Source organism: Syngnathus typhle, linkage group LG7 (assembly GCF_033458585.1).
Source record: "Syngnathus typhle isolate RoL2023-S1 ecotype Sweden linkage group LG7, RoL_Styp_1.0, whole genome shotgun sequence".
Classification (NCBI taxonomy): Eukaryota; Metazoa; Chordata; class Actinopteri; order Syngnathiformes; family Syngnathidae; genus Syngnathus; species Syngnathus typhle.
The window spans coordinates 9,823,346-9,835,461 of NC_083744.1; the positions used below are offsets into that span (position 1 = coordinate 9,823,346).

The 12,116-nt window shown below is 41.1% G+C and overlaps 1 protein-coding gene across 1 annotated transcript in view; it reads right to left on the bottom strand.

The window, feature by feature from the left end:
• LOC133156662 (tyrosine-protein phosphatase non-receptor type 5-like) overlaps positions 1 to 12,116 on the bottom strand; it is a 17,864-nt gene continuing 5,748 nt past the window's right edge. The window contains exons 4-16 of the mRNA XM_061282549.1: positions 9,103 to 9,206; positions 6,843 to 7,136; positions 5,928 to 6,050; positions 5,518 to 5,604; positions 4,970 to 5,226; positions 4,192 to 4,384; positions 3,733 to 3,817; positions 3,275 to 3,354; positions 3,013 to 3,150; positions 2,797 to 2,907; positions 1,542 to 1,702; positions 1,251 to 1,364; positions 1 to 448 (exon numbers count right to left, since the gene is read on the bottom strand). Coding sequence (XP_061138533.1) covers positions 355 to 448; positions 1,251 to 1,364; positions 1,542 to 1,702; positions 2,797 to 2,907; positions 3,013 to 3,150; positions 3,275 to 3,354; positions 3,733 to 3,817; positions 4,192 to 4,384; positions 4,970 to 5,226; positions 5,518 to 5,604; positions 5,928 to 6,050; positions 6,843 to 7,112 — 1,713 coding nt within the window. The 5' untranslated portion in view covers positions 7,113 to 7,136; positions 9,103 to 9,206 and the 3' untranslated portion in view covers positions 1 to 354. The remainder of the gene's footprint in view (positions 449 to 1,250; positions 1,365 to 1,541; positions 1,703 to 2,796; positions 2,908 to 3,012; positions 3,151 to 3,274; positions 3,355 to 3,732; positions 3,818 to 4,191; positions 4,385 to 4,969; positions 5,227 to 5,517; positions 5,605 to 5,927; positions 6,051 to 6,842; positions 7,137 to 9,102; positions 9,207 to 12,116) is intronic.

Genomic DNA, 12,116 nt, shown 5'->3' on the forward strand with positions numbered 1-12,116 from the left:
CCATCTCATAATGTTTCCAACTATTAAATTTCTCGCATTTTAATGCACACAAGAGCTCCAGATGCTTACTCATGACTCTGTGGTGTCTCATGCAGATAAATGTGATAACCTCAGTATGGCAAATGATAACATTTCAGAAGATTATTATCTTGCAATTTACATGCTTATTTTGTTATTAGGGAAATGTGAACAAGTAGAGGTTTCTGTTCAAGTCTGCCATGGATCAATATAATGATGTGAACTTTTTTTAAAGGGTGACACATGACATGATGCTTGGTACAGTGGTGTGGACCGCCAGAAGCAGCACAGTGTACAGTGGTGTGTCTCAGTGTGGGCGTGGCCACTGTGCAAGCACTATTCTTCAGAGGTGTGAGACAGCTGCTTTTCATACAGGCTGAGGACATGATGCACAAACTGGTACTGCTCACATGTCTGGATCATCCCACCCCTGCCAAACACACATAGATAATCAGCTGAGGCACATCACATACACTGCAGGGGTGTCAAACTCATTTTTTTCACGAGCCGCATTGTAGCTTCTTTCGGAGGGCCATTATGACCCAAATAAATGTATGAGCACCTCATAATATATATAGTAAAAGCTACAAAACAAACAACTCGTTTTCAAATCAGACAAGTAAAAACTGGTCAAATATTAAAAAAAAAAAGATATTAAAAGTAAAGACAATTTGCAATTCTAGTAATGACACACGAATTTGATGCACAATCTGGCCCCCAGGCCTTGAATTTGACACTTGTGACATACAGTCTAAAACACACACAAACACGCACACACGTTAAGTCATTTCAAAGGGCATCACGCAAATGTGAATATCAAATAATTTTTGCTTGATTTTTTTTAATGGCACAATAATTCACGCTTTTCAAACTGTTGTCTGCATCATTCATTTCCCCCCAAAAAAAAGTTTTGCTCAAACTGCTGTTTCATTTTAGATCCCATCACAACTGTTCTTGTTTACATAAAACACAAGCAGCTCGTTTTGCATTTCGTTTCCTTTAAACTGTAAATGTGAACTGAACCATGACGGTAAACCAAATGTACTGACCCGTGTCACCAGACACCTGGCGTTTCATTGTATCAACCGCCCCCATAGGGCAACCATCATTTTAGCGATAGAAGTTGAACACTTCAAATGTCTGAGAATTTGGTTGTGTTATAAGAACCAGTACAGCATAAACATCCAACTCTTTTCTTGACAGACTATAGACAAGGAAGTGGAATCTACCACCTGTCCAGACGCATTTGGCAGGTTGTTCCCAAGATGTCAACCACTCCCTCCATCCTTAGCTGCTTACAGAGGATGGAGGTGGCGATGAAGCAGCCAGTCCGACCGATTCCAGCACTGCACACACAATCACCAAGAGGAGTGTGTTGTCATAATGTTTTTTTTCCATCAATGTGACTCATGCTTCAAAAGATGATTGGTAAAAAGCAAAGGCTTTGATATTGTAGCTGTTTTATTAAAGCGGCACAGTCACTAAACTGCATGCATGGAGATTTATAAATTTAAAATAGATACCTGCAATGCACGATTACAGGGCCACTAGTGGGTGGGGCCTCCTCTCTGGCTCTTTCCACTTCCTGTACCAGCTCTAAAAGAGGTGGCGCTTTGTCTGGTGTCTTCTGGTCAGGCCATGAGGTGTACCAGTACTGCCGCAGACTCCGTTCCTCATCTCCACACTTGCCAGTGTATACACAAAGACATGAAATACATACCAACCAATGGGATCATATTTAATTGTGTTCCTGACGCAGGAGCACAGTAAAGATTTTCTGATCAGCCTTGTTGCTCAACATGTACATAGGAAATTCAACGTTTGAGCGCTGTGTGACAGTAATGAGTGCAGAGTGAGACAGTATAGTCAAAAGATAATTTCCTCTCCTGAACTGATTTTGGTGCCCAATTGCATTCACAGGATCTCCTTGTGCCTAAGTCCAACAATGATTAATAATTAGACTTTTCCAGGGACTGCAATATAAACAAGGGTTAATAAGTAGGTATGAACCCAAGAACAGAAGCCAGACCTTTTCACACTACATTTTTTTTGCCTCTTTTAACATATTAATAGCCCTTTGGGAAATTAAGTTTGAGTCACCTGTAATTCTGAGATACTAGCCAAGACTAAATCATACATAAACCACAGACAATTAATTATATAAGCTTACAATGGAATTGTCTACTGTATTGTGAAACATCTGTCCATACGTCTGTCCAGCCATATGTCTGTCCAGCCATACGTCTGTCCAGCCATACGTCTGTCCATCTGTGCATCTGTCCATCCATACGTCTGTCTATCCATAAGTGTCCAAGCATACGTCTTTCCGTCCGTCCGTCCGTCCGTCTGTCTGCCAGTCTGCCCGTCCATCCATCCATCCATCCATCCATCCATCCATCCATCCATCCATCCATCCATCCATCCATCCATCCATCCATCCATCCATCCATCCATCCATCCATCCATCCATCCATCCATCCATCCATCCATCCATCCATCCATCCATGAAGAACATGCAAACTCCAAACAGGAAACCCAGATCTGAGTTTTGAACCCACAACCTGCCGAGTATGAAGCAGATACGTTATCTTGGCTCATATTATCCGATTAAAATGAAAAGTAGTTCCTTAAAGGTTCTAGCAGGGTTTTGAAACCTTCAATGAACTTGAAATTTTAGGTATCTCAACATGGAAACCTTGACTGTGAAGCAGACCTGATAAAGTCTGTTTTCAATTGTTGTTCTTGTTTTTGTTGCGTTTTTACCCTTGCGTGCCTTACCTTCAAAGTAAACACCCTCAGACTGTAGTCGTCCTCCTGTGTTACCGTGACAACAGTGATTTCAATCCCCTCATGGGTCACAGTGTCCTCAGGCCAGTACTCGGCACATTTCTGGAACACGTCACGGACAAAATCGCACAAAATTCAAGAACATGACAGCTCCAGTGATGGATCACAATCACAAATACCACAATATTATCATCACTAGCACCCAACCTCATTTTTCTCCTCCAAGTTGGTGATCATTACAATGATGGGGGTCCTTTCCTGCCACACCATTCTCCAGAAGTCCCCCACCGTGTTTACTGTTGGACCCTGCGTGGCGATGTATGCACGCTCTTCACCCCCATAACCCTGAATAAAATCATCATTTTTTTTTACAAAAATATATATTTTCTTTTGGAAACATTTTGAAAAAATATGATGAAAAAAAGGTGACATCATCCACGGATAATGATAAATCAACAATTTGACTTACTTTGAGATAATTGCCATTGATGTAAGTAATGAGGAAATCATCTTCATCTTGTGACTTTAGGATCACTCTACTGTGTGTGTCTGGAGGTAAGCAGTATTAACAACAGACAAAAGGAAATGGGAAACACATTTTACTTCTGCATCCTGCACAGAGAAAGTCTGCTGATAAAATCCCAACCTAATAACACTCTCTCTCTCTCTCTCTCTCTCTCTCTCTCTCTCTCTCTCTCTCTCTCTCTCTCTCTCTCTCTCTCTCTCTCTCTCTCTCTCTCTCTCTCTCTCTCTCTCTCTCTCTCTCTCTCTCTCTCTCTCTCTCTCTCTCTCTCTCTCTCTCTCTCTCTCTCTCTCTCTCTCTCTCTCCCTCTCTTTGTGTAGTGTTAGTCTATATCATTAAATCATGATCATCTTTTCTGATATTATTAATACCAATTAAATGATGTTGGAAATCGCCGTACTCACTGGGTAAGATGGTTTTGTAGCGGTTCTTTCTCACAAGCCCTGGGTAGTTGTACTCCTTAGGGTCCACAAAGTTCATTGGAGTTTCCTGCAATTGGATAAATAACAAACAGGAACAATCAACGCGCAGCAATAATTAGCTACTGTTATGTGGGAGGTGCGATCCATTCCATAAGCTAATCAAGATTTCGTTTTGTAATATGTGGCAATTGAATATGATTAAGGCTTGTGTGACTAGTTTGAAATTTTGAACACCAATTGCCTGACAGACTGTAGAATCATATGTGAGTTTGTATGTAAATGAAGCTCGTATCCATCCTTCCTTCGCCCACTGACAAACAGAGGCAAAGCTTCTGGGTGCACAGCGCTCCATTGGGTGCACACTATGATCGGGTAAGTCCTTGTTTCTTTGTGTGTATCTGATAAGTGTGTAGGTGGCTGAGCTACTCTTGCTGCACTCACATAGAACTCCGCCTGCAGGCCCTGGTCATCCATAGCCCGTGTGTGTAGCATGGCAGGGGTGAGAATATGTGTGCCCTGCCGGAGGTACTCTTGGGCTGACTGGTCCCTTGGGGAAAGCTGGGCTCCGTAGCCGTAAGGCTCCGTGCAGCCCGGCGTACACATGTCCAAGGTCAGGGAAACATTGGAGCCTCTCCTGTGTGAGAAATGTCAGTTCAAATAAAATACCTACATACAAAGCCTTTGTGGCCATTTTACCATTGTTCTATGCATGAATTCAATTCAAAAGAGCACCATGGCTTTAGTCAGCTACTTAATCGGTCACAGAACGACTGTAACATTGGCTTTATTAGCTTTCGAATCAGAATAAATTTAACAAAGTGCTATATTTGTTTACGTTCGCCTATTTTAGAGCTACATGAAAAAATGCCAAATCTTCTTGAACCAATTGTAGAGGGTTGAGCATTTAATTGTTGGTGAGGATCTGGATTAAAGTGTCAACACAGAAATGTGACTTCACCATTTGACTCACAATGTAGCCAACTAATTAACAAAGACAAACCTAGCACTCTGCCAATTTGTTTCCATTTTCTTCACATTTTGACATTTGTCGAGGCTAGTGCAAATACAGTGGCCTAAGAGTTTGGAATGGGACTGCTGATGGAAAAAAAAAGATATCAAAAGCCGTGCTTTGAAGTTGCACAAAAACAGCAATTAAAAAAAAAAAGAATGAACAAGCCACATCGATGCAACAACAAACTCCTTGGGGATGGAAACAAACCTCTCTTGAAGCCCCACCGGTGTGACTGTGAGAGTTGCAGCATCTCCCTCTGGCTTGCTGTCAGTTCCCATTTCAAAGACTGGAGTCTGAGGCACGGCATCCAGATCCATCAGGTCCTCTTGGGCGTCCGTCCACTCTGACAGGGTGAAGGAGGGCTGACGGCTCACAGACTGACGTCTGTCTCCAATGTCTCTTGAAGCGCTTCCAGGTGGGCTCAAGCCAGTGCCGTATCGCCACCTACACACCATATGGACGACCTGAAGATAGATGAATGGAAGAGAATGTGATATGTAGCCACTTGTCAGTCAAGCATACCATTTCAAGAAAAAAATGTCAAGAATGTCTTTAGGATTCCATAAATAAAGCATCACTTAGTCATGAAAAGTGTTTTAATCTTCATCTGCAGTAATTCACAACAATAAACAAACGGTAATCACAATCATTTACCAACATGCACATCAACATGCATGAAGTAAGGTTATCACTAATCTAAGAAAGACAAAAGTGTGGAATTGGGCATACAAGTGTGTTACATAGTTTGTGCATACCATAGAAACACAGATGGTAACTCCAATGCCTACAGTGGCGTAGATGATCCATGTTTGCTGTGTCGTGTTTACTACATCCTTCATAGACTGACAAGAGCAAAGAGAGAGATTGAACACTGGATGTATCACATCTTTGCATTCTGCATTCATATAAGGAAGAAACAACCTTGAACTTGAAAAATATCTGTATTTCCTATTGTTGCCATGCTATATGAACTCAGCTAGGGTAATGTGGGAAGTCTGTAATAAGTCACATTGGTTGTCTTATCTTAAATGAAATGGTGGTGTAACTGTAGCAAGAAATAAAGTATTAAAATATTACAGTCCAACAAATAAAATGTTGATTATTTACAGCCACTCTGATGGCGTATAAAGAAAACCAATAAGATTGTGTCATTTCTCAAACTTACATCCATTCCAAATATTGGGTGGCAGGGTAAGACAAAGCCGAGATAGAAGTCGATGACCTGGAGGGCTTTATAGATAGAGGCAAAGGGCCCATTTCCTTCCACCACAAAGAACATCCAGTACCCCTGAGAAGACAGAGCGAAGGCAGACTGTCACAGCGCTGCCCTTCATTCACATGAGCGCAGCACCAAGGCTGTTTTCAGGTGAAAAGAATGGAGCAAAGAAAAGAGCATGGCCAGATACACAACTATTGAAAAAGGTACAAATTGTCCAAGTGCGGTCTGGTATCCTAATCAGTGGTGGATTTTCAAGGCCTGTACACAGCCATGTGTTTAAAAGGAGGTTTTGTGTGTGATTTAAAAAGGCAGGGAGAAAAGGACAAGCACCTTTTCCATTCCAATTGGTGGACATGCTGATGATAATTCTGCTTATTCTAATCATTTGGCTCTCAGTTGCTATGTGTGTGTCTTTTAAAATCAACATAGGCCAAAGCTATTCTACAATAGCTGACTTTGTAATTGGAACTGGAAAAATTCTATGTTGCATTTTCTTTTCTTCAAGGGTTGCACAAAATAAAATAATCTGGATCAAGATATATTTTTAAGTAGACAATACATACATATCAAAATGTAAATGATTTTGTTATATGTATTGTGCAACCACTTGACAAAATAAAATTGACTACATTCGTCACACCAAGTTTTGAGTATACCGTATCATAAAAAAAAGCAAGGTGCACAGAGAGATCCATGTGTTGGTTGACAGCCATTCTTTTTTTTTCATTTTTCCATCCATCCATCCATCCATCCATCCATCCATCCATCCATCCATCCATCCATCCATCCATCCATCCATCCATCCATCCATCCATCCATCCATCCGTTTCATTCCACATCCACTGGCATCCATTCACATACCGTGACTTGGGAGATGACAAAGAGAGCGGCCCAGTAGTGGAACTGGACCACCAGACTGTACACTTTATGCAAAAACACTTCTTCTTGTCGTGAACTTTGCCCCTCTGTGCTTTCATCTTTTCTTCCAAGCAATTCTTCAGTTTTCGAGGCTCTATCTACTCTTTTTCCTGTCTTTGTGGGCTCATCCAGCCAAACAGGGTCCTCATCAGGCCTTAGGAAGATGGAGTCCTCGGTGTGGGAGCGGGTGGAGCTGCTCAGGCGTCGGGTCATGATCCTCCTGTTGATAGAAGGCTCCTGCGTATCGTGAGACATTTGACACGTTAATGCTGCATACACAAGGCAGTTGAAAATAGTTAAAACTACATGGCAAAACACAGTACAGATTCCAATGGACATAAAACTGAAATACTATAATTACGATGTTTCGAAGCGTAACTCAGACCAACAGAACGGTAAATACTGTATATAGTTTTGCTTCAATAATTGTGAAATCTCAAATGGTTCCAACGTCTTGTCAGTTGGTGAAATTGTGGTCTATTACAGATGTTTTAAATAAATAAACAAATAAATAAATAAATAAAACCACATGCTCTGAAACATCTAACTATCTACTTATTACTTAGCTTACAAACAACAAAATAGTGTACATAATATAATTATTTCCAGTTCAATGACCTTCTCATTGCCTCTCACTGTGTTTGTCAGTTTGTGTGTGATGGGTGTGATATTTGAAATGAGAGCGAACGAGTGAGTGGGGATGTGTGGTTTTTTTTGTGTGTATGTGTGTGCGTGTGTGTGTGTGTGCATGTGAGTGAACGAGAGATTCTCCACTGTGGAGGGATGAGTCAGGGGTGATGTGTTTACAGCCCTGTCCGTCGCCTTGGCAACAGAGTGGCTCTCATCCCTGTCATCCGTCCTGAGCATTATCATCTACTGACAACTCACACACATATATGCTTGCATGCATGCGTGTACACACACACACACACACATACACACACATGCACACGCAAAGAAACTGTCCTATTATTTTTTTAAATGAACATTACACTACCTTGTTTCATATTTCATTGTGTATTAAATGTTGCCCTTTCTGCATCCATTGCAGCCAAGTCACCCTGGAAGGATGATCCTCCCATCAGTGGTCCCTTGTCAAGGTTTCTCAGTTTCCCTCTACTTTTCTGAGTTTTCCCTTGCTCTTCTAGGTGTTAAGATAAGGGCATGTTGAGAATATTTGTCAACTGTGGGCAGTGAAGCCCTTTTAGACATCCCTATGATCAAGGACTTGACTTGACAAATACATTTTTTGAAAACTAGCTGGAGCTGAATGGAAGATGCTTGTTTGCCGGACCTGCACCAATGGTCACACTCCATACGACCGGTGTCAGACTGTGATTAGTATTGCTGGCAGTAAGTCACATTTGTTTCCAGGGAGTGCTGCTTTTTTTCACGGATTTTGTTCATGACCTTTATGGACCGAATTTTTCTGCAAAGCCTAAACTTTGCCCGGTTTGGTGGGCTGAGTATTAGGCCTATGCCTTTTGCAGATCTTCATCAAGCTCTCGCTGGAATAGTATGCAGTCTTCAACAGGCAGATTTTTGCAGCTTCTGCAAAGAGATTCAGACTCGTGGTGCCTTTCGGCAAAGCTCTCTATTTTGTGGCTGATTTGCATTTCCACCCTAACCTATAGTCACCATCTCATGCGATGTGTCATGACCAAAAGAACAAGATTAGGGCTGAAGCGACTGAAATGTGGTCCCTCCAGTCAGAGTCCATGCTTTCCCTTTGAGGCGTAAGGTGACAAGCACTGTAGAGCCGCCGCTCCTCCTCATTGATTGGATCCAGATGAGGTCATTTGGGCATTTGGTTAGGGTACAGTTTCTGCTGCCTCTCCTTCACAATTTGACCAGAATAAGGAACTCAAGATTCCACCCCAGACCAAACCACTGATGCACTCGGTATCTCTGGTGTGTGGTTGTATTTTACTTCTTGCAACACATTTTACCTTCTTGTCATTGTGAACTTTTTTGTACTTCAGTGGAATAACAACTTTGAGTCATCTCATCCACACGCTAAATCTGCTTTGAGGTCCAAGCAGTTAGCAACTGATGCAATACAATTTCAGCTTAAGCTTTGTGATGGTGTTTGAATGTGAAGGCTTGTCAAGTAGTTTGCATTTTTTTTTTTTTTAATTCATCAATGATTACAAATAAGACCTATGATATGGAAAGCAGGCAGTCGGTGGCATGGTTCACTCACTTAAGGTAGAGCGAAGAAAAGGATGGCGTGGGAGTCAGATCACATGATGAAGATAAACCCTTTATCTTGCCGCAACCAGTCAACGTTGGCCATCGAGAAGCAACCTACAAGGCAGAAGATATCAGACATTGTTCAAATGTGTTACATAGGCCTACTTATGAATAAAGACACACCATCTAAAGACAAGCTAAATAATTGCCCGAAATACCCACTGAAGCCTCATTGTGACTCAAGCACTAGCAGTCCTGGTGAGGCAGGGTTAGTAATGCTCCATCTGAGTAGCACTCTTGTCAGCTGCCAGCTGTGCGGTCAGGCGAGGATGTAAGGTGACACGGTAAACTGTTAATGTCTTCCTTCTTTTCCTTCCCTCACTCTCCCTCGCAAAGAGGCAGAGTTAAATCCAGCCGGACACCCTTGCCAAAACATTCAGATAGCTCCAGTTGCAATCTGTATGCATGAGCTCTCTTTTCTCTCGTCTGCCTCTTTTCACTCTGTGCCATGCTGTGAAGCAATAGCATGAGCTCCGAGCTAAATCAGACCACGTCCGCGTGTGTGTTTACAGGTGATGCATGCGATGAAGCTGCACCGCTGAGTGCTTTTCTCTCTCCGCTTGCTGCGAAGGTGATTTTGAATTGATGACACCAGTTCGCCCAGCCTGTAGCCATGGCAACACGCGTACATACAACATACATGCATGCAAAGTATACGCAAAGGCGAACGCTGGGGAAAATTGTGTGTAGGAGGAACTGTGAAATTTCGCAGGGCGCAGATGGGCAGGTGAGTGGATACAGGGATGAATGGGAAGCACAGTAGGCTGAGTTACTGAGTGACGCAGTGAGGCTGGCGTTTTGGTGACCATGGCAACCCAGATATTATAATGAGCATTCACACACCCATACACACTCAACCACAGGCTCAAGCGGGAAAAAATAATGTCCAAGTTTGTCAAATAATACCGGTTCTCTTTGCTTTTTGTCTTCCAGGTAAAAGGCTTAATGTTTCGAACGCTTTGTTGGTTTCCCAGTGTTTTCTAATTGATTGGTGTATTTATCTGTGTATCAGACTATTATGATCAGATGATTAAAAAGCTAATTATTTTTATGTAACATGTAATATTTGTGGTGGGTATGAATGATAGCAAAACATTGTTTGAAGGTAAGCATGAACTAAGAATATATGTTGTCTATATTTGTGTTAGAAATTTTCAACTTAACTTCAAACACACCAACATGCATTCACATGCACACATATCTGAACCCTGAAATGACTCACACCATGGGCAAATTCATTTTGAACTACATCGTATTTTGGACCTTCATGAATGGACGGAGGAACAGACGGACAGGTTGAGGGACGGGCAGATTGATGGAGGGATGGACGGATGGATGAACGATAGACAGATATACGGATGGGCAGATAGATGGACGGATTGTCTATTGTTTAGATAGATAGATAGATAGATAGATAGATAGATAGATAGATAGATAGATAGATAGATAGATAGATAGATAGATAGATAGATAGATAGATAGATAGATAGATAGATAGATAGATAGATAGATAGATAGATAGATAGATAGATAGATAGATAGATAGATAGATAGATAGATAGATAGATAGATAGATAGATAGATAGATAGATAGATAGATAGATAGATAGATAGATAGATAGATAGATAGATAGATAGATAGATAGATAGATAGATAGATAGATAGATAGATAGATAGATAGTGTGATAGATAGTGTGATAGATAGTGTGATAGATAGTGTGATAGATAGTGTGATAGATAGTGTGATAGATAGTGTGATAGATAGTGTGATAACTTGATCTGATAACAGAAACAAAATATAATTTAAAAAGGAAATCTAGCCATGATAATATGGACACATATAAAAGGGATTTAATATGTGTCAAACCTAAAAGCTGATTTGATCTGGTTTCTCAATGAGGGTCCTCCATCTTTGTATCCTTACAAACCCCGCCCCCCTCATCTTCATATAGATCATTTACATTGTATTGATCTGCACTCTTTCACATATCAAAGCAAGTGGAAACAAAACCATTCAAGTTAACGGGAACCTGGTCTCGGGCCGGCATTAGAAGGGGAACAAGGGGAATTACTGTCATTATTTTTCTCTTTGGGTGACAGATGGCTCATGTTTTAATGGATGTTCCTGATGATCCTTCTTCCTCTGTCTGGAAAATAATGGAAGCATAACAGCATGTCACCATGTGCCCATTCTATTTTTATATTAATGCACTGCTTTCCGAAGGTCTGGCGTGCAGGTTTTACTAACCATTTCTAGTGGCTTCTTTCCTTTTTTTCAATGGGAAAATAATAGGGGGACATCACCCACTGGCAAGAGGCATGCAGTATAATAACATTATTTTATCCTTAAATTCATTTTGCAATGCCAGTGTACTAGACCACAAAGACTTTACAAGATGTATTCTTAAATTCTGGCGCTAGTTTTTAGGTAGAACATTGTTGCCTTCTTCCTGGTGAAAACATAGCCTACTTCATTGCTACTTGTTGCAACAATGTACAGTTCAACAATGTCATTCTTAAATGTCAATACGTAAGTTAAACATAATGGCATTGCTGTGGCTGTCATGCCCACTGAACAGAGCCAACATAAAAACAGTCGGACCAATTTAAATATTTTTCTTCTTCTCTAATCAAAGACAGCAAAGATTCTGAACGCCAATCCTGACTAATTATCATGTGACTGTTCACAGTGATTGATCTTCCACAGTATGCTCATCAAACTGACGGCCAGACGTTAAATCTGGTCATGATTTTGTGCATCACAGAAAATATCAGACTTTTTACTTGCTTGTATGCAAATAATAGTCTCTGGAGTACTTTGAAATAACAAATACTAAATCTACAGTGAGCATTTGTGGTTAATGATTTGTCCATGTATCACCTACACAAAGTGTAGTGTATGAATTTCCACGAGTAAAAATTGGAATGGGAACAAAAGCCGCACTCGTCTTGTTTTTCTGCAA